General features: G+C 43.3%; 1 protein-coding gene across 2 annotated transcripts in view; it reads right to left on the bottom strand.

Annotated features, from left to right (window-relative positions):
• Positions 1–1,765: 1,765 nt before the first annotated feature.
• cspg4 (chondroitin sulfate proteoglycan 4) overlaps positions 1,766–23,094 on the bottom strand; it is a 29,750-nt gene continuing 8,421 nt past the window's right edge. Inside the window, exons 1-11 of one of the 2 annotated variants that reach the window (XM_047033911.1) lie at positions 20,251–20,377; positions 14,989–15,152; positions 11,231–14,785; positions 10,607–10,807; positions 10,236–10,517; positions 8,875–9,051; positions 6,190–6,388; positions 5,878–6,009; positions 5,492–5,652; positions 5,178–5,361; positions 1,766–4,936 (exon numbers count right to left, since the gene is read on the bottom strand). In XM_047033911.1, coding sequence (XP_046889867.1) covers positions 3,048–4,936; positions 5,178–5,361; positions 5,492–5,652; positions 5,878–6,009; positions 6,190–6,388; positions 8,875–9,051; positions 10,236–10,517; positions 10,607–10,807; positions 11,231–14,785; positions 14,989–15,045 — 6,837 coding nt within the window. In that variant the 5' untranslated portion in view covers positions 15,046–15,152; positions 20,251–20,377 and the 3' untranslated portion in view covers positions 1,766–3,047. Of the gene's footprint in view, positions 4,937–5,177; positions 5,362–5,491; positions 5,653–5,877; positions 6,010–6,189; positions 6,389–8,874; positions 9,052–10,235; positions 10,518–10,606; positions 10,808–11,230; positions 14,786–14,988; positions 15,153–20,250; positions 20,378–23,094 lie in introns of those variants that run through there. The other variant, XM_047033910.1, reaches the window with a different exon arrangement.

Below are 23,094 nucleotides of genomic sequence, written 5' to 3'. Positions count from 1 at the left end.
ACAGTGCGGACGGAAGGGGAGTGATCTTGTTCTCAAATATACCTTTAAATTGATATAGCATTGGACATCTAGTTGCCTCCCCAGCCCTTTACTTTTAGTAAACTTATTACGTATTACAAGCTATTAAATAATTTAATTTTGAATTAAGATGTTGGTATCATATTAAGACGTTGTAAAAGTACACATTGAATGGCATTTGTTTTAAATGACTTGGGAAATGCATAGGAGGTGTGAATCCACCACCGAGTCCACCGGGCTGACTCACTCATGGAGTACCTCGAGCTTCCGGAGACCATGTCCACTGCCTAATTGGATTTCCAGCAGTGCTCTCTTCCAGCTTCATAGCTACAGACCTTTTCCTGTCTGTGCTCACTCCCAACCCCTTCATCCTCTATCAGCTGGCATCCGTGACAACACAGCCCAGATCAGAAGAGTCAAATCCAGCACTCTTGTCATGGCGTCCACCCTAGTCATTTCCTGCCAAACCCATTCTCCTGGCCATGGGTTTGGGGGTGGGGGGATGTTATGTTAGATTGAGTTGTGCTTTTCTTGGCTTCCTGGTCTTGCAATCAACCACAGAGTAAGAATCACGGACAGACACACTGAGACTGTGTCGGCTGCCATGCGCTCACTGCTCACAGCACATGCACACACAGCTGCACAGAGAGCATGTTCAGAGGGGCAGGTGCTCATCTGTCCACCCTCGACGGCTCGTCGTCCACAGGACAAGGCTGTACGCGACTGGCTCAGGATTATTCTAGTTGTATGTTCAAACTTTAATGATTTCATATCAGGTTGGTCAGCTGGAAATGTTGTGCTGCTTTTTGACTGTGGTCCTCTGTTGTTAGGACAGCATGTTGTTGTGCCACATGAAGCACTGAGTTTGAGACATTAGGTCTCAGAAGATAGTATGCCTTTGTACACCTCACAAATAACCATACCACTGCAATCTGCTGTCATCGGTGATTGATATGATCCCATAAGGTCAATTATTAGGTCTAAATGGAACACGGTGTATGATTTCAGAAGCCTGTGTTATCTGTCAACTGATCAAAGCCACTGACTATACCGAATACCGAAAGTTATTAACATATCACATGACTGAATACACAGTTATAAAATACCTTGCGGGACCATCAAGAGGAAAAGAAAAAACATGATTAAAAAGCCACAAGGCCTGTGTTGAGACAGAGTCAATCCTTGAAGGAATTTCCAGAAACCAAAAACCTTTGTAGGAAAAAATGAATAATACGACTGCTCAAACAAGGTTGTTAAATGCTGATGGACTTGTCTTGTTTCTGGAAAATCACTCTTGCACCCTTACTCCATCTAGTGTCCAAATAAGTGTATGACACACTAAAACATTTAAATTATTGAAATAATCAGCACCTCCAGGAATCATCAGATTATAATTTCTAGCAAGAAGGTTTTAAGATCACTAGATGATTGGTGGCTTCAAAATGCTGATGATTCCATATACAATTATTAAACATGGTTTAGACAGCCACAAATGTTCTTTCAAGCAAATACAAACAATCTAATTAAATCTCTCAATTCCTATTTCTTGAGTGAATCAGTTTCACTCTTTAGTTTAAGCAAATACTTAAATATTAACAATTGAACAATATAAGATTTTAATTGCAGTTTGAATGTTGAATAGAGGTTTTTGCACACACATACAATAATACAGTTTTTATTATGTCCAGAACCATATATAACTTTTTTTTTCATTTCTAATAGAAACCACTTTCAACAAAAGCATTGCTTGAGTGGAGCAAGTTTATTTGAGCTCACATGAACATACAAATTGGTTCTAACATTCTCTTCAAGGTTCCCCAAAAGCCGTGTAATCTAGAAAATATTAACTGTAAATTGTTAAGGGTACAGCTTTTCAATTATTGATCATCTATAAACATATCCTGTAAAAGTGTAGAATGTACCGTTTTACTTTTCTCATTCAAATTGAAACATGGAGCGCAATACTATATCATGACTAAAAAGTCAGAATGCAAAACTGTAGGTAATGTAACAAGTGCACCACTTAAAACCAGTCAAGCAGTTTTTTGAATGTCTGTAGAAATATCTGTGCTTTCTTCTCAAGCAAACCGTAAGCCATTGCATTTATAAAATCTTAATTATGAAACCTTTTACTTTAACAGTGTTGAATGACCTTACTGCTGATGCCGGTCCACACAGGCTGTGAAGGTAGCCGCTGTGCTGCCAGGGCTAACATGTCATCTTCAGTCAGTGCCAGAAGTCAGTCCAGTGATTCAAAGCAAGCAGTTTTGCATGAATACACCAAAAGTATGTAAAAGTGGTAAAAATATTATCATAATTTGCAAATGCTATATATTTACAAATTATTTCATGAATTTAAAAGAGTTTTGAATGAAAGCACATGGCTACATGACTACATTGAAGTTCTAGAGCATTTTCGATTTTCTCTGCTGGTAGAAAGTTTACATAATATTGTATAAATACAGCAAATTTGACAAAGTCTCGGCTGAAGAGTTATGAAGATAACAAAAAGAAATGGATAGCACATGTAACACATGGATAACCCTCAATGAGCTGAATTATGTACAAACATATTCACTTTATTTGAATCAAAACTACTAATAAGCTGCTAAACCTTTGACCCTTATATGTCTGCACAGAATGAATACGGGCATATAATAGAATACAGAATACGTTTTAAGAGCACACACCATACTTTTGCAAACATTTAACATGTTTATGTCCTTATTTGTGCACTGTGAAAATGACAAGAAATGCCAGACAGGTTTCCTACAATAAATAGACAAGGAGAAACACTTGGATTCAATGGCCTGCCTCTTGTTTGCCAATATCGTGATACAGTGTTTTAAGACCTGAGGTTTAGCACACCAATAATTTGCAATAATACAAATGACCACTATTTTCAAAACATACACCCAATTTCTTAATAATACTGAGGCAAGAGGTCTTTTAATACTGAAGGGGAATGCTTTAGGGACACATTCCAAACACTACTAGGATGTACCACTTCCTGTTTAGGCGTTGGGCTTTCATACCCAGTACTGGTTCTTTTTCATGGCCGGGTCTGTTGTCCGACAGTGCTGCAGTAACTCTGGATCTGCATCTTTGGAGTCCATGTTGGACAGAGGAATGCTGTTCGCTGGGTCAGTTTTCCTAAAAGTCTCCTGAGTACTGACCTCTCCATTTTTGGGCTTGGAGGTCGCCACCATCTGTACGTTGTGCTTGCCAGTCTTGTTGCGACGCACTAAGTAGTACGCACACATCGCTGCGAGGAGCAGGAGAAGGATGACCAGGATGGGGATGAGGATGGACCAGAGGTTGTTTCGACGTGACAGAACTGGTTTCCTGTGTGAGGCAGAGTCAGCAGAGGCAGTGGTGAGGCTGTCTCCGTGGGGCCAGTCCATGTTCCCCCTCCATCGGGGGCCTGGGGCAGTGGTGAGTGGATATCCACCGGGGAGGTCATTGCTGTCAATCCAATTGGACTCTGGAGGGACTCTAAGGAGTGTGACAGGGTATACCCCTGAGGCGTTGTAGGGCGAGGTTCTGAACGACAAGACACATTCAGCAGGAGGGACCCCATAGGCCTTGAGGAGGAAATGAGCCTCGTCCTGATCTACACCACCTTGTGATCTCTCCGTGCTGTTCAGGATCTCCAGAGCCACCCGACCCTCGTCCAGCTCCTTCTGGGTGAACATGTCGACAGGCTGGCCGTCTCCAGACCCTCCAGGCTGGCCGTCTCCAGACCCTCCAGCCCTCACAAAACGAGCCCCTCGAGGATGCTGGATGACGCTGAACGTCGGGGACGACCTGGTCTTATTGGCCAGAGCTGTAGCATCCAGCAGCTTCCTGTCCAGTTGAACAGTGGCACCGCGCGGTATGAGAGGATTCTGGGCAATGTTGACAAGTGGTTTGACTGTGATGTTGAGGACAGACGAGACATTGGCTGCTCGACTCCTGACCACAAAGGCCACACTGTCTCGTGGTGACGTTGACTTGATGAAACGAACACTAACGCGTCCTTCGTTGATCTGTGTTTGGGTGAAGGCAGAAGTGGGTTGGCGATCCACCATAACAGCAGCAAACTTTGGGACGTTGGTGATCTTGTAGAGGATGTCCTCCTCGATTGGACCTCCCGTGGTAGCCTTAAGCATGTCCTGTGTCACCAGTGTCTCATCATCTCCCTGCTTTACCTGGATCTCTAGAGCTTTGGCCAGAACTAGCTTCCGTGCCAGCACGCCGATGTGAAGCGTGTAAGACTCTGTGCGGTGTTTCCCGTCTGACACTGTAAACTCCATGAAACCATCAACCAGGCTGCCATCACTGGCAAATCCAACTTGACCCTTGTTTACTGCATCCTGGGTGAACTCCGAGATGGGATCCATCACCTGCGTATCCAACAGCTGCCCGTTGGTCGGGGCTTTAGTGACGGTGAAGAGCACCTCATCGGGGGTACTGTCCTCATCCCTGGTGTTGAGGTGTTTCTGTGTGAGGATGGTCATGGAACCTTGGAGAACCTCCAAGAGCATGTCCAAAGTGAGCAGCTCAGGGGGACTGGAGTCACGGCGGCGGATGGAGATGTTGAAGATTTCTTCAAGGACCACTGACTGAGCAGGCAGCGGCACGCTATGACCCTGGGAATTCAAACGCACTCGGAATCCAAAGCTGTCAAAAGAGGCTCCAGAGTCATCATGGGCATATTCCACGTCACCCTGCATAACATCTTCCTGCATGAAATATGGGGTGTCTCTGGGCAGATCCAGACCTCCCAGCGTAATTTGTCCATGGGCTGGGAAGCGGTGAACCTCAAACATCACATCCATATCCACCCGTTCTGACTCTGATAAGGTTGCCAGCAGGTTGGAGGCATCCAAGATGGTACTGTCAATGGCTTTCCTCTGACCTTGCACAATTTCCAGACCTAATGAAGAGAAAAACCATTCAAATCGTTTTTCGTGCAAGAATGTTTTACGACAAAAATCAAATGATAAATGCAATTCTCAAATTATAAATGACATTGTATAATAATAAATAAATAAATACAACACGTCACATTTGCAATTTCCTTTAGTTCGACAGTTGTTCATGTTTCATGCCTGTCTTGTTTTTGTTCAAGTGAAAGTACTTTAGACACGTGTCACTTTTTAGTTGTCCCAACCCACCTTTGTTCCTCCAGAGCTGTGAGGAGACATTGCGGTTAGCTGCATAGTAGGAGACGGTGATGGGGAGGACATGATGGACCGCCGGGGCTGGTGGCGAGGACAGGAGGAGCATGATGGAGTCTCTCACCACCCAGAAGGGTTCCTCAGGCATCTGGTGCTCATAGAACACAGCACCTGCCTCCAACTGTGTGGGGGGGGGGAGCACTGTGTTAGAAGTCATGTTCAAATCTAGCGATAAGCTTTGATAACAGTAGTAATGACATAGGCCTTGGTCTCATGGCGTCTTTAAATGAATTTGTAGAGAATCACAATACCTCTGTTTGAGAAAAGTGGTTAATCTCCTCAAACAGATTCTTGTCCTTTGCTATGATGAGTCTTCCTAGACGAGGCGGCCGTATGAGAGAGTAGCTGATCTCATGTCCGTCCTCGTTGGTCACTGCCCCCAGATTGGCGCTGGAGATAAGTTGTCTTGTTCCTGGAAGAGTGGAAAAACGGACTTGTTCTCTTAATATTCTCAGGCGAGTAGGGAACACTCGCCACTCATGTTAACTGAGCAAACAACTACAGTATATCTCAAATTAATCATATTCATGTTTACTGTTTCATAACCTTCAAAACCTGTTTTGGGTAAGCCTGATTTTTTGGAAAATGGGATTTTTTCCAAATATTATACAGCACAGATAGAACCAAGCATTATCACCTGGAAATACCATCAGCTCCTCCTGTGTTTCCATGGTGATGGTGCGCTCTCTTGCCGTGACGACGAAGCGGTAGAGTGGTGACGTGTGCTCTCCATCTGTCACGGTGAAACTGAAGCCTCCGGAATCCAGCCCTGTCAAGCAGACACAGTTCATTGCTGTAGCTGTGATTGCAATTAGCACGTGTTGGCAAGCCTAAACAAACTGTGAGAGAACAATCTGTCTGTCAGTCATTTTCAATCAAGTGGCTGTCACAGTTTGTTTGCTCAACACAACAACAGGAAAGGTCAATGTCACAATCTAATAAGCCTTACCTTCGTGGAGGAAAATCACCTCTCCATTAGTAATTTGAGCCTGTGTAAAGTTTAGGAGGCTTTCTTCAGGGGATTCTTTCAGGGCTACTTTTCCATTGGTTGGGGACTCAACAGAATATACCAAGTCTTCTGCAGGGGTATCTGCATCTTTAGTGTTCAACATGTTAGGTGTGATGTCTGCCTCCTCTCCAGCCAGGAGCTGAAACAAACAAGCAAGAAGCAAAGCAACAGTACGGTTAACAGTGACGGGTTTGAACGTTTCGTATTATGTGTGACATTACACTTCAGGATTGTACATAAAAAATCTACTCCAATTTTATCCATTTGTCTACAAATAAGGTTCATTTAAAAGAGAGAAGTACTAAGTGTTAATGGGAGGAAAAATGGCTTAATGAAATGTTAATGGCAGACTGTGTGGACTGGAGAAGATGAGGCGTCTTGTATAAGAAGAGGAACTCTCCCTTGGTGAAGGGGTTTTGATGGACTTATCGACTTCTGATGCTCCACTTGCAAAATTGAACATCATTTCAAAGAGATTGACCAGGTCTACTGAATGTTTAAAATAACTGGGATCAACTCGATGAAGACTGGGCAGGCATGCAGTCAGAACATATTGATCTTCTCAAGGCATCCTTCTTTTCTTCTCTGTTTACCTACTCTCTCTCCCCCTCACAGGATCAAGATCAAAGATGTCCGCCAGGAAGGGCAGGAAGGGTAACCAAGCAGCTTCAGAAACACCCAGATGATCACATGCATACTTACTTACTCATACATATTTTGTGAATGTCTTCTACTACAACATATCACCATTGTATAAGCTTGAAGACAACATCCATCTCATTGGATCCCGAGGATAGGTAAAGGTTAAATAAAAATGATAACATGAAAGTCTCAATTTATGTAAGGACATTTAAGGATTTCATAAAATGTTTATGAACTATAGTTATTTCAGTTAAGAAATAACCTTTAAGTTTTAAATGAAATATATTTACCATGAGGGTTGGACACTTTGCATGACATGAAAATAAAATAATTTCAAAACAAAAACACAATTTTCTCTAGACCAATGGCATTTGTAAATGTTTAATGTTTTATAAATGTGTGATATTTGTTAATGCATTTCCATATCTTAAATGGCTTTGGTCAGAAGCTTAATGTTGGATTGCTGCTTGTGTGTTCATGTTATATCAAGTACAAAATAGGCACTATTTGTACACATACATAATTTTTTGTTTTAACATAATTAATGCAAAACAATATGTACAAATCAAATGACACTGACCCTTCGTGATTTAAATAATAGAATGGGAATTAAATACAATACTTGGGAATGTTCCCCTTGAAGAAAAAGAGTCATTTTTTGTTCTATGTCACATTCCACTAGATGGCTACATCCCCTCACAATCACGAGCAAGCTACCCAAGGTTCGTATGTTAGTTGAAAAGAAATTGAGTTGGAAATTGATTGTTTATATCACGATCATTGCATCATACACAGGAGTGGCAAGGTGCCAATATTGAGAAATGTAAAACATGTCCCTTAAGCTAACAAAAGCTGCTGTCAGTGATTGTCAAGAGGGTTCATGAGACTCAAGAGAATCGGCTTGTCAGTTGGCAGTGTATCAACCAGAGGGAGCAGCATGTCTGAAGTTACAATGCATCTCATTAAGGTATATTCCCTTTCTGGCATCATATCCAACTCATAGACTAATGGAAATAGAAATTTGAGGAGATTCTTTGAGACGGCTATTGACTGTGTATGATTGAATTGGTGAATTCTGCATAGGACATTATCTTTCACATTAATACTAGACAGAAAAGAGAGAAAGAAGCACTCAAAATGTACGTTTGAGAGACCTAATATGCCGGCTGTGCAAAGTATAACACACATACTTATAGCCATGTAAAGAAAAGGAGAGTGAGAGAGAGAGAGGGAATGAGAGAGACCTAATGGAGACCAGCTGTGTCCTCTGGAGCCAAGCAGCATCTATGGCGAGTGTGTCATGACAATGTTGTTCATTATGTCTGTTCATCTGCTGTAGTACAAACATATCCTGTTTTAAATCAAACCAGCAACACAACCCAGGTAGGAGGAACTAATGTAAGTAAACTCAGACTGTGTTAGGAAACATGTATGTATAAAGATGTACATTTTGTGGTAATAAGATGTTGGGATTGGCTGGCGCCCTGGCTATGCCAGGAGCTTAGGCCGTGTCACCATCTTGGTTTTCCAAAAATACACGTTGCCAAGACTACGCTCAACCACAGACAGAACAGAGAGGACTGAATGACACCGTTGGTTTCCAGATATGCAAGATGATTATGGTTAACCTTCTCCAACAATCTTCCAGTCTTCACTGTAGGATTCGCTTTTTAAGCTTTCTTATTGACTTGAGAAGTTCACAAGCAACAAAATGCATGAACCTCAATATTAAATGATTGTTTTTGAACAGTGCCAAGTTCCTGACAAATGCATAGATGAGGTTCAACAAGGGATTGGTTCAAATTGATTTTAACCAATTTATTCATAAGTAGTCATCCATCTATGATGGGAATTTAATGCCTAGTTATCTCACTAGTTAGATTACTATAATTGACAAGAACTTGCTACAGTCCCAGTTTGAAAGTGTAATAGTGGTTTTAAAAAGCATCTTAATACTTCTTACCATCAATCAAACCATCTTACCTCCAGTCCAGTGTTTCGTGTTAGTCTGGGTGGCTCGTCATTAACCGGGATGACAGTCACGGCGAGGGTAAAGGGAATACTGCGACGCTCAATCTCATAGACTGAGGCGGAGAGGGTGAAACTGTCCTCACCACTCTCTGAGCTGTCATGCATATAGTAGACATGGCCAAGCTTCACCTGCAAAGGAAGGAAAAGCCTTTAAGATGACTGTCAATCCTGCCACAATCATGTTGGGAAAATACAGTTTTGCTGTTTCACATCCACTCATACATCCCATAGGGATTCTTATATTTTACACCAATGAAAAGTGCTTTCTCAAGATGAGTGTGAAATAGTTACTATGTGAATCAGAAGCCTAGTCCTGCTCCTTAGAGGAAGTACACAGAAGCCGCAGCTCACTGCGTGACACACATTTTCCATTCGTTCTACTTCCTGGGAAGTAGTCAGTCTTTATTGATGAGAGGGACCTGCACCAGAGTGCAACGAGAAACTAATGGATGCCAGATGTCTGCCATTGCACTGGAAAAACACCCTTTGTCATTACTTGTTGGGAAAAGTGAGTGAGACAATCAATCTCTGTTTGAACAATAAACAAAGAGTGGACTATTGGACTTTTCTGGTCAATCCATGTCCAATAATGAGTGAAAGCGCGTCCGCCTTTAATTTAGGGGAACTGCACTCTGGTCCTGCCTTGAAACTTTGAGATGTATGGCAATGTGGCGGATCGTCTGGAGGAGTTGGTATGTCCTCTTAACAGACTTATGGGAACAAGGGACAGAGGAGTAACAGAAAGATGCCCCATAAAACAGTTTAAAGTCACAAACATTGCCAGTATAACATGTACATGATGTCTATGTTCCTCGTTTTACCCCGCTGCATTATTTTTTATCCCTATTCAGATGTAGCTGAATCGTGGCTATGCATTGGTCCCAGTTGAGTTAAGCAGCACAGTGGGGTCTTTGAGAGGGAATGGGGTAAGAGCTGTGAGCATTATTACAAGAATATACTGAGCCCGTTTATTTTGGCTCTAGGCTTTCGAAGGGCACAGTCAGTTTTTCCACAATCCTCGCAGAAGTACAGAGAGGAGAGGAGAGCTCCATGCTTGTGACTAGTGCGGCTTGGTCCTCCTGGACTGCAGAGGCTGGATTCATGAGTGGACTCATGTCTGTTTCATTCTTTCCAAGCATGGGTCCTCCCAACCACATGGTTCAAGGAATTCCTCAAAATGTGTATATAAGATGATTGTGGTGTAACTTGGATATTATTCTGGCAGTCCCATGCGATTAAGAAAATAATGAATGTTTAGAAATATAATCTTATTCCTCTATATGTAAATAATGTAGATTCTAAATTGCACCCACCTCTTCCCAGGTGAAGAAGTTGAGGTCTTGCTCATCTCCACCATGGTAACGAATATTTCCATGCAGAGGTGGCTCTTCCACAATGAACTCCACATTAGCTGAACTGTAGAAGGGGTGTGAGATATTGACAAGATCCGTGGAAATAGCCTTCCCACCACCTTCCTTCACAGTGAAGTTGGCGGTCTGGACAGGGATGAGCCGAGGCACAATGTCTATCTTCACTTGCAGGTCTTCTACTGTGGCGAAACCATTACTGACGTCCACCGTGAAGGCATCACTGCCCTGGGAGACCAAAAATGAAACTGAATTGTGTGCAAAAATAACAACAATGTAGCAATAAGTAGGCCCACACCACGAGGTCTGACAGGTACCTGAACAGATGCAGACACATAAAGAATGATCCCCCTGTTGATGTCCTCCTGGGTAAAGGAATCAATGTAGTCCAAGACTGGGGAAGCTGTGCTGTCTGAGTCGTTAGTCAGCTTGACCACGTGACCAAGGCGAGGAGGGTCCTTGATGCTAAAAACCATGTGTTCAGGCAGGATGGCCTGGGAGAGATGGCCTTGCTCTAGCTGATAAGTGAAATGTATGACAGAGTTAATATCAAATGTAAAAAAAAGAAAGAAGATCTGCACATTTAAATGCAGTTAATTAAAACTGAGGAACACAGACATACAGTAACATACATAGCATGCCTGCATGATAATATCAGTTTCACAACAAAACCTTGTGAGTTTTGCCAATTTGCCAATTAATTGTGGGACACAGAAAGAAAAGGACTTATAAATATATACATCAATACAGTTGTTTGAGGAATCATATTTGCATGAAATCCATTGTACTTGTTACAATCTCTATCCTTTTTCAAAGCATGATAAGCATACATTTCTCTCAGGTCATGATACAATGTTATGAGAACAAATGTTACCTGAGGATAATGACTTGTAAACAGATAACAAACAAGAGATGAGTGATTCAGGTTGATGTGAACATACCCTCAGATGATCCTGGTCCAGCACACTGTGTTCTCCCTCGTAGGAGATGAGGATCTCATTGATGATGACCTCAGGTTCAGACACGTAACCTTGCTTGAATATCTGTATCCTAAAAGTGCCTTCCTCAGAATGACCTTTAGCTTGCACAATGAAACCAAAAGAGTCATTGGATCTCGTGCTCTCATCATTGTGCTCATATGACACCACACCCTTTTTCAGATCTTCTTGGGTGAACTGAGAAGCCTCAATCCCGCTTACTATGATCTTTCCATCTGTAGGGGGCGATATCACCTGATAGAGGAACTCACTGGCATCTCTGATGTCCATGTTGGACTCTGCACTCAAAAGTGAGGTGTCAAGGGTCTTGGTGCTACCATGATTTATGACCACCATGTTGTTGTTGACCACATGCAAGTAGGGCTCACCCGCCTGGATTTGGAAAAGAGCGCTGGTCTTGTGGAGGCCGTCAGACACCTGAAGCTGGAAACGTTCACGGTCTGCTCCATGGTGCAAAAACAGAACATTCTTCTCCCTCAGGTCTGCTTGGGTGAAACGGAAGAGGGGCTGGGATGGGTCAGAGTTTGAGACTATGTATCCTGAGAGGATGCCCTCACGAACGTAGACCAGCTGGGTGTCATTAAAACCCGGGTCTTCATCTGTAAATAAAATGTCATCAGTAGTCAACAAATGCTTGCCGTTCCGGACCACGTTGAAGGTTTTATCCACAACCCTGATCGGAACATGATCATTCTTCGACTGAATGGTTATTCTGAAAACTCCACTCACGGATTCTGGACCATCTGTTTGGATGACAGAAGTCTGTTTGAATGTGAAGAAATGAAACTCATCATCACTTTTGTCTGAGCCATCATGTTTGTAGATTAGCCTGTCAAGCAAAAGGTCTTCATTGCTGAACATTTTGATTGCACCTTCAAACCTGGGCTGTCCATGTGGGGCCTCCCTGATGAGTCGACCATGCTTGGGGCCTTGTGTCACCCGGTAAACAAAGGATGTTGAGCTGGATGTCTGAACCCAGAGATGGTCTCTGTTCAGAACACTCTCCCCACCTTCTAAAACAATCAATCTTTCATTTGTCATGATTGGAACGTCAGAGTCAGCAAGGATTTGGATTGGGTAGGTATACACAGGTGAGTACTGGTTTTCGACAAGGATCTTAAACTTGAACTGGTCCTGGCTGTCAACAGCTTCATGCACCTGGAGGTTGTAGCTGATGTGGCCATTCCAGATGTCCTGTTGGGTGAAGCCATCGTCCTCATTCAGCACCCTGCCAATCAGTTGGAGAGTACCCATTTTTGGGGCCTTGACGAGGACATATCTCACAGATTCAAAGTCTACAGTCTTTCCTTTTACCTCTGCCTGTAGCTCGGTGTGTTTTATGACCTGATTCTTGCCTGTCAGCTGTAGGGGAACCATTTTGGACATTTCTATTTGTGAGGGGGTGATTTGGACTAAGAAGGTGTTGTTCCACATGGAGAACTGTCCAAGATGAATGTCAAATTGAATTTCCTCAATCTGAATTCTGCCCTGTTCCGATAAATCTGTGCTAACGTACCTAAGACGATCTTGCTCCAAATCCGAGTGGTGAAAGGATGTCACCTTTTTATACACGTCATTGCTTGTGATAATCTGCAATTCTCCATATCTTAGTGCCTGTGTGACATTATAAACTATATCTCCATTACGGGGTTGAGCAATGACAGCCAAGTTTTTTAACCCTATTGTGGAGTGGCCTCCTTGAGACAAAAGAAGGCCTGTATTCGTCACAAGGTTCAGTTGGGGTTGTGTGATGGTCAACTTGAAAGAAGTGGATTGACTTATTGATTGACCATCAGATACATGCAGAGTTATTCCTGCTCCACTACCACCTTGGTGGACAAAGTATATATTACCATCTTTTAACTGCCTGCAAGTAAACTCACTAATGCTTACCCCAGGTTGCTGTCCATTTTCCAAGAAACCCACATCTCTGGAAGGTTCAGAAGTTATACTTACTGTTATATCATCACAGCGAGTGTCTGAATCTAAAATGTGTATAAGGTTAGGACTGAAGCGAGTGCGTCCATTTTGGGTGATGGCAATGTCTTCTCCACTAAATTGAGGTATGTCATTGACAGGAATTATATCAACTGGAAGGACATACTGATGGGGACTTTTGAAGCAGTCTGGGAGGTAGCTGTTGCTCTGAGCTACGACATCTAATTGGATTTGATCTCTATATTGTTCATTACCATCATGGAGATACTTAATTTTCTTGTTGGCCACATCCCAGAGAGTGAACGTCTTCGTACGTCTACTGTTGGTGTTCATATCAAGCAGTCCATACCAAGGATCACTCTTAAGAGTGAAGATGATCTGAGATTGTTGGAGTCCAACGTTACTTAAGTCAAATGTGGGGCTCAGGTTGTTAACATCTAAAAAAGCTTCCCCACCCTCAGGCACAAGCAAAGAGTTGATTTCAAGAAGTTTAGTGATGTTCTGGTATTCCTCAGGCATGTCGTCTGTTGGGTGGCAGTGTCTTTCATTGGGGTCCACATGAACGTATCGGATCCTGACAGGGGCTGTGGTTGTGGTTGCATCACCGTCGTAATAACTTGAGTAGTCGTAGTCCTCTCCTTCGCATTTTACATGAACGTCCTTGGTCACAAGAGCATCTTGCAGGCTTCTATCCTTTTGATTAACTTTTATTTCACCTAAGCATCCGATAAAAGCTTCTGATGTTACCATCTCCTCCATGCGATCCAAGAACCCCCCCTCCCTGAAAACATCCTTCATCTTGCCCTGAATACCTCCCAAATATAGATTACCAACTAAATCTAATCTCTCAGATTCATTTATAGGGAGGGAAGCAATCTGACTATCCACGTTAATCTCAAACAAACTCTGGTCAATTTGAATTCGAACTCTATGCCATTGATCGTCATCTAGCTGCACTTTGGCGTTGTCCAGTACCAACATGCCCCTGCCGAGGTCCACCACCCCCTTGAGGTTGCCTGCGACCAAACCAACAGCAATGAAATCAGACTCTAGTCCAGGGTGAAAAGCCAAAAGGGCATCTTCAATGGTGGTTTTCATGAGGAACTCCAGAGTGCGTGGACTCCCACTAGCCCCACTCCAGGTAGGGAAGGACACAAAAGAATCTGGGCTGATGAAGCTGGTGGCCTCCCCATCACCAGCCTCAAACTCACTGCTGCAAGACTCCTTGGTGTCGTGACAGTCTGTTGGCACACCTTCAAGAATATCAAATTGGTGAGACTCAAAATTGACATGGGAAATACAACCGCGAAATGGTGGAATGGCATTGTTGAGGTAGGGTGTGTCCAAGTCTCCTGTGCCTCCCAGCCAAATCCCTAAATCAACATTGAGTTCATCATTGGATTCGTCCAAAGGGATGAACGTGGAGAACAGGTCATCAATCATCATGGTCAATTTGGAATCCTGAAGTTTGATGGACACTTTGTGCTCGATGAGGTTGTTCAGCTGCAGCCCTGGTGAAGCGGACAGCGCCACCTCTCCTGTCCCCATGTCCATTCTCACCTACCATTTAATGGAAGCAATGTTTATTATTGTGTAACGAATGATGCTCTTTAATATTCTCAAATACTTAACTAAACCTTAATGAATGACACCTTTGATTAAACAATGACACTATATTGCAACATTTCTGTTGTCTATTATATTGTTTTGTCCACAACAACAAGAGTCTCTAATGACAAGGTTGGGCAAGGTTTCCTGCTCACCTGTAGATTCCCATTGCGGAGTTCTAGGAACATGTAGTCTTGCATCCCTGCAGCCATGAGCAAAAGTCCACTTCGTCGACTGGTCTTAAACTGCAGAGCCAGGTGGAAGGAAGACACATCTTGGATTGACTGTATTCTGCAGAAACTGTCCCCAAAGTAAGATGCTATGGAGAAAACACAATTGGAATCTTGTATTAACCAATATGATTTTTGTTTATTTGCGATAAGTACAGTGCAGTACAATGCCGTGGTTCGGGATTGCAAAAAATTGTAATATGAATAAAATTCCTTGCATTCTTTTTCAGTATCTTATGACGGAAAAAATTGGAGATGTCATCTTATATTGGTACGGTACGGATAAATAGAGGTGTACCCCAGTGTGTGATTCATTCATATTAAGGACAAACCATTTTCGAAACTTTATTTTTCGAAACTTCCCCTCAGAAGTGTTGATCCTATCAATAGAATCCGAAAACTGAACTAACCACTAAGCAGTGGTAAAAATGTGAGATGGCAAAAGTACACACATCCTTCACTCAAGTAGAACAGTACAGATACTCATATTTAAAAAGACTGGTAAAAGTTGAAGTACTGACTACACTTTTTCACTCAAATTAGCCCTCATGAAGTAGTCATCAAGGATGGCAACTTTTTTTGAAAAATATATTTTTCACCTTTCAAAAACGTTTGGGTAAACTTTTTTTCTACAATAGTTTTTCAACCTTTCGAAACTTTTTCCACAGACACAGTGAAAGGAGAGGAGACAGAGGAGATTGAAACAGCCTAAAACAGACAATGTTGTATTTCTTGTTTTCTAGTTTCAAAGGGATTCTCTCACTGTGACATCAGCTATGCCAATATATACTTTGAGTGCCAATAATTTGGCTGTAGGATTTCTAATTTCAGCTACCGGGTTTAAACCACACCTTCTGGAGACCCTTACAAAATGTTCATCACTTAGGCAGCCATTGATTTCCCCAAGCTCACGCACCAAAATACAACTAGAGGAATTCCAAGGGTCTGTTTCCAAGGAAGGATTTTCCATGACTCTGGCCAGGATGCATAAAGGGGGCTTTCCAGAATTTCTTCTGTCACATATTAGGAGTTAGAGGTCAAACTAGAAACATTTAGAAAGAAAATTCTAAGATTTAGGATGAAAATACTGATAATTCTGTGCCTAACTTGAAGACGTTCTCAAGACGTCGCCAGTGCTTAGAAAGCCTCTCCCAAATCAACAGATAGCCAAACATCCAGCAGTCAACCAGTCATCATGCAGACAAAAAGCCCACTTCTACCAAGAGTCACAATCCTCTGGACTGTGTATAGGCAGTGATTACGATGCATGATTATGAGTTTCGATGGAACAGGAACACTCTAGGAGGAAGTAGCATATTGAATTCAACAAAAGATAACCCTATCAAGATTTGTCCTAAACCTTAAGGTTTTGGTGGGTAGTTCACAGAGTAAGGGGATTAATACTTAAAGGATGCCCAAACAATGCAGTCAAGTTTCTGCAGAGTAGGTGCCTAAACCAAAAATTTTGAAACAGAACAGCATGTCTCTGCAAAGATGTGAACCATGCTTCTCTGAACACATTCAGTGATATGCGTGTATACAACCTAGGGGTCCTGGCAGAGCTGGACTCATCAGGGGCCAGATGTCTTTAAAACATGCATTATCTCTCTTTCCACAGTTACGAATTGATCCCCTCCAATCCCCTAACTGCCTGCCCCTTTCCTTCTGTTCCCCCGCACACTATCTACTTACACATCTGGAAAACCCACGAGGAAGAGAGAATGATTTGACCACAGAGCATGGAGAGCTTTGATGTGTGTTAAGTGTCCTTGTGACTCAGCAGTGGGTATGAGTCACATTTGCTGGCCAGTCACTGAGGTCTATTACAGTCTGCAGACACCAGAGCTGATGAACAAGTCTCGAGTCTAAGTTTATTTCTGTGCTGTCCTTCTCTGTAGCCTCAGAAAACACATTTACTGTTAAAGAATGGTGGTTGTTATTTGGCTGTGTATGTGTGTATGTATGTGTGTGTGTGTGGGTGTGTGTGTGTGTGCATCATTCTTCTCCATTCACACATTTTGTACACATCTTCATGTCCATATGAAACCGAACCACTTTACTGCTTGGATGGAGCCAAAATGTAGCAGAATTAGGACTGATCCACTCTATAACTTATGAGTCCTATGTTTGAGGACTGCTTCTCAGAAATTGCACTATCATGGCAATGTGAGCCCAATAATTTTTGTTGGGTAGAATTCAAAATGGTGTCCTATTAACTCCACTTTCTACAGTATGTATTACATACAGTTTGTATTGTCTAAAAAAAGGGACTTGTTTTCTTCATTGTGTTGTGACACAGGTTTTAGACATGTCACAAAGACAGAAGATAACTTTGCAATGAAGTGAGAAGACAACATGCTGGCCTAGTTATTCAAGTAAGACTTATTTGTCCAACTAATCATTGCAACACCTATTGTGGGTGCTGTTCACACGCTAAACCCAGCATGAAAGCAGCCCTTTAAAGGAACCAAACACAGTACCACAACACAGTTACACCCCTAACCGTGCCAGCACTGGACCATTATTAGCTTAAGCTATGGTCTCTGAATGGTGGGGTTTGTAGGAAACTGCAGGTTGCCTCCACCATTAAGCACTGTTCTGAGGGGCCAAAGCAGAGACACAACTAAAAGCAGCTCTATTGCAATGTTTTATAAGGCTGCCAAGCTCTCTCTTTCAGAACACACCGGGGACACCGTTTTACAGTGTTTGTAAAGACTTTTCTCAAGCCATATCCAGACATTGTGTAAGCAAACACAACATCATTTTCACCCTCCTTTCTCTTCAAAGTCAGCTTCCCCTTGAGATTTGCCACTGCCACTAGGGTAAAGAGGAATAAAACACTAAAACAGAAGCTGGAGATTCTCAATGGCTGAGTCCATCCATGGAAATGATTAAAACCTTTTAGCTCCCTTTGGTAACATGTACACTTAAACAAGCAAGGGAAACGGTTGGTAGCTTCGAGTCAACATGTCCTTTCTGAACAGAATAACCTCAAACTCAGCTGTAAAAAAACAAACACTGTGAAAGGAAAAACATGGGACCCTTTTCCAGAATAAGTCTGTTGTCTGAAGGGTTTATACATCAAGCTGTGAATGAATGAGTCAGCTACTCACCCAAAACAGAGAAGAGAAACACAGATCAAACCATAAACAATGTTTTGATGACTCATGACTTAGTGTGTGGTGGAATGCCGCCCTGATCTATTCACACGTGTGTCTGTGGTCATAGCTCAAATGTTTATATTTGCTGAAGTGTGCTAACTTCATCATCGACTTGAAATCTGAACACTGTCTGGCATAATGACAATTGAGGGTTTTAGATCGGATAGGAGGGGAACCAAATAAATAGTCAATTGAAGGAGCAATGTTAAAGAGACATACGTTCTTGATCGCATGTTTCAACCTAACTAGGACATACTCAAATGTCCTATTTTTTCATTTAACTGTGAAAACACTGTCTTAGAATTGAGCTGCTGTGTAGTTTCATGTTAAGTTGGCTGGCAGTGAACATCAGAATACTGCAGACACTCTCCAAGTGGAGAACAGAGCTCTTAAAGCACGTTCTAGCCTCAATGCACACCTTGTTTGGGCAACTGCCTTTCCATTCTAGTTACTAACATCACACTTTGGTTGTAGGTTCATCACAAAAATAAAAGATTTGGGTGTAGTCAGAAAGGTTCCTGGCCTTCTGTTCCCGCCTACCTAACAGTATTGTAACATAAACAGCTCCTCAACAGGATCATTGTAGGAGAGTGGGATCCTGCTGTGGTTAATGAGGAGGCAGTACAAAGGCTGCCTCTGTCAGAGCAGGAGAGCCATGGAAGCCCTCAACCACCAAGATCCCCTGTGGCTGGTTTATTTTTAAATAGTCCCCCTGTGACATCAGACGCCCCCCCTCTTCCTCCCCTCCCTCCCTACACTCCACACCCTCCTCAGCCTCCATGCCACACCCCCACACCTCCCCCCCCAGCCTCCATGCCACACCCCCCGCCCCCCTCCTCAGCCTCCATGTCACACCCCCAGCCCCCCTCCTCAGCCTCCATGCCACACCCCCCCCCCTCAGCCTCCATGCCACACCCCCCCCCCTCAGCCTCCATGTCACACCCCCCACCCCCCTCCTCAGCCTCCATGCCACACCCCCCACAACCCCTCCTCAGCCTCCATGCCACACCCCCCACCCCCCTCCTCAGCCTCCATGCCACACCCCCCACCCCCCTCCTCAGCCTCCATGCCACACCCCCCACCCCCCTCCTCAGCCTCCATGTCACACCCCCCACCCCCCTCCTCAGCCTCCATGCCACACACCCCACCCCCCTCCTCAGCCTCCATGCCACATCCCCCCCCTCAGCCTCCATGCCACACCTTCCCTGCCCAGTGGCCAAATAAGAACATACTGAGAAGTAAACCGACTAGATTTAAACACAGAGGATGAGCTGTTTGTCTTGGTAACCAGACAGTGAGGACAGTATGAAAATGTGGGGAGGCTTTGACATACAAATCAACTGCTGCTACTCAATACTGCTGCTTTACAATTTAACTTTAGTTAATCACTCTAGCTAGCGTTGATCCTGTGCGGAGACCCATCCCACACAAGATAGACAGGGCTGAAGACAGTATGATGGGTGGGGGTGAGGTAGGGAGGTTGATGTTAGGAAGCTGAAGCAGATCTTAGACCAGCTCTCTGGGGACGATCTTATGTGAAGCGTTAGCAGGTACAGTACACAGCGTCTGTGAAGCGTTAGCAGGTACAGTATACAGCGTCTGTGAAGCGTTAGCAGGTACAGTACACAGGTTCTGTGAAGCGTTAGCCGGTACAGTACACAGCGTCTGTGAAGCGTTAGCAGGTACAGTATACAGCGTCTGTGAAGCGTTAGCAGGTACAGTACACAGGGTCTGTGAAGCGTTAGCAGGTACAGTACACAGGTTCTGTGAAGCGTTAGCCGGTACAGTACACAGCGTCTGTGAAGCGTTAGCAGGTACAGTATACAGGGTCTGAAGGAAGTTGGGTCACAGAAGCTGCATAAGAAAGGGGCTCCCTGTTAGCAGCCCTTCAGTAGTCAGTGTGCCAGAGGTCAGACCCAGTGATCAGGTCCAGCTGAAGCCACAGGCCACTCGTCTAGCTTGTCTTCTCCCCTACCTCTACACACACACACACACAAACTCTACTGAACCAACCAACCCTTCCTACCTTTGCCTCACTGCTACACCATAGAGATCACAGATAACACAACTGCTTTTCCAGACGTCTTTACCCCGCCACCATTTTAGTATTTCAACTCCAACATCCCGCCAAATAACCAAACCGTTACAGTCTCCACAACTATTAAGTCTACAGACTCCCAGTTTGTGTGAGTCACCCCACCCTCGGTCCTGCTCCCCCCCCCCCCCCCCACTACTTGCACTGCCGTAACCACTACGCTTCTGTTTGGGGGGCCCTTCTTGCCACGGTAGCAGTCAGTAGCCACATTTCAGTAGAGAGTCAGAGCACCCACCCTCCTCTCCTGAACCCAACTCCTCCTCTGTCGTTCCCTACTCACCACACACAGCCCAAAATAAACAAAGGCCCTTTTTCTGAAGAGACGGGGAAAGCACTGTGAAACAACTTAAACTGTAATGTTCCAACCTCAACTTGACTCAATTCAGCTTCTACCGCCATTTTCTTTTCCGCCACCGACCACTTCACTTGGGACTTCCAACCAAAGATCGAGATAGTATCAGTTGTAATGGAAAATGTAGCACTGTTAGTCTAAGCTTGTGTCTGTAGATTGTATTCTATACAATCTCTATCTGACAAACAAAAGTTGTTCTTTTCTGAGAGTGAGGTGGAACCTCTAGGGCCTTGTCTAATGTGCAGTCTCAGCAGCTCTGTATCTCCTTACAGTGTCCAAGTGCTCACAGTGTCCACCCTATCCATGATGACACTCGTCATACTAGGATTCAAGACATAGAGAAATATAAAGCATTCTATGTGGAAAGAGAGCACTCCTAAAATAACATGAACACAGAGGGATGAAATGACAAAGGTGACACATGCCTTCAAACCATTCTCTTGCTCATTGAGAAGGCCTCATGAATACTGGTGTCATGGTGACTAGAGTGGGTCGTCCCATACAGTACATTTCCTGTTGTTCAAAGAGTCCTGTATAGGCCATCTAGAGCTTGGTCATTTGGATGCCTTTGAGATGTTCAGTGTCACCATCACCCACATTCCCACACTGTTACAGAAAAGACTTTCCACCTTCTTAGCATGGAGAAAGCTTCAGCACCTACGCTACAAAACCCCAACAGTCGAGCTGAAACACAAGATTTTTTTATCGAGCCTCAACGTAATTTTCTGCTGAGGTTGGACTCTAAAACCCATGCCCCATCTACACTAATAGCTTCAACATGTGCTGCATGGAGAGATCCCCCTGAGTGGTGGAATTCCAGCCTTCCCCAGAAATCCTTCAGCAATGGCAGCCCTTTGGGCCAGGAGGCGTGTTGCTCCAACATGTCACACACACACATACGTGCACATACGTGCACACACGTGCACACACATACACAGTCACATAGTCTTCCCTGTGCACATGTTCCTAACCAAGACCACATGGAGTTCTCTTAAAGCAGACAATGCACATAGCTGGTTTAGGATTACAGCGATCTCATACAGCAGTAGTATGCTGTTATAAAATATACACTGCTCAACATACCTTGCACTCAGCTAAAACAGCATTTCTCACATGACCAACCTGCTTAGTGTCATGACTTAAACTCTGAATTTACCTAACTAGCCTAAGAGCAGAACTCAAACAATACAAAGGGACAAACCAGGTGTAGTCAAAACAGGAAAACTTCAACCAAAGGGAAGACAAGGCTCAGAATGAGCAGAAAACCCTTAATTTGCAGCTATCATCTGAAAGTAATCATGTTCATTAACTGAATTTGCTTATAAAAACATTCTGTAAAATCTTTACATAATATTTGGTTAGCCACTGCATTCACAGAATGTTTTGGCATCGTAAAAAAATCATTAACTTCAGTGAGCCGCTATTTCATGCCGGTCTTCATGATTATGGAAGTAAGCTAGTCTACAAAAATTGACCTTTTCTGTTAAACTTTGCCTTTAAAATCAAAATCAAACATTATGAAGGTACAATACGAGTAGAACTGTAATGGTTCTTCTATCGAGACGCAGAACCAAACCCATTGGCAGATGTGTTCACTAGTACTGACTCTGTAAGCAAATCATGCTTGCAAAATGCTGAAACGTCAATGTGTCACAGTGAGTGTGACATGGCCTGCACACATAGATAATACTTCATAGGAGAATCCATTTTCACCAGATGGGATGTGATAATCATGAATTTGAAGAGTGCACCATTTTTGCTGCTTTGAAGAAAGCAGGGAAGAATTACAACCCTGTTTAAACATGGTGCCATATTTTTTGAAGGCTAAATCCAATTGGTTAGTTTACCATAATGTACACCATAATAATGTGGATTATAACTTAAACATACTGTAAATAAAACCGTTTAGATGCATGTTCTTGGTCGCCTTGAGTATGTGACCCAGTGGCCAACTCCTGGTACTGTGCTTTCTTGGCTTTCTGATACTGCAAATTTAATGTTTCAATATCTGCTAGTATTCAGCTGTGGACCACTCCTCTCTCTTCCCTCATAATTCTGCTTTTAATTTGTGACAGTATGGGGATTCTTAATTTCACATCCTTTTTTGAAATCTTGTTTTGAAAACCTTGAGGTTTAAGCTTGGCACGTAGCTACAGTCTTGGAATGTTTGTTTTCAAGAGGTGAAAACATCTTCCTTGTGTCACAGTTTACCAACAAACAAGGAAACTATTTCCAAGCCATTTTTTTATGCATCTGTGGCAGGGTGGTGCACTCAACATTAAATGGGTCTCTGTTCATGTTAAGACCAGGTCTATGCTAGTTTTTCTGGCTACGCCACTCCCAGATGGGGTGACAGACCCTCAGTGAGCATACTAGAACTAAGACTAGTTTCCTACACATGTCCGGTCCAATCGAATGAACTT

This window comes from Hypomesus transpacificus, chromosome 14 (assembly GCF_021917145.1).
Source record: "Hypomesus transpacificus isolate Combined female chromosome 14, fHypTra1, whole genome shotgun sequence".
NCBI classification, from domain to species: domain Eukaryota; kingdom Metazoa; phylum Chordata; class Actinopteri; order Osmeriformes; family Osmeridae; genus Hypomesus; species Hypomesus transpacificus.
This window is presented reverse-complemented; position numbering and strand designations above follow the sequence as displayed.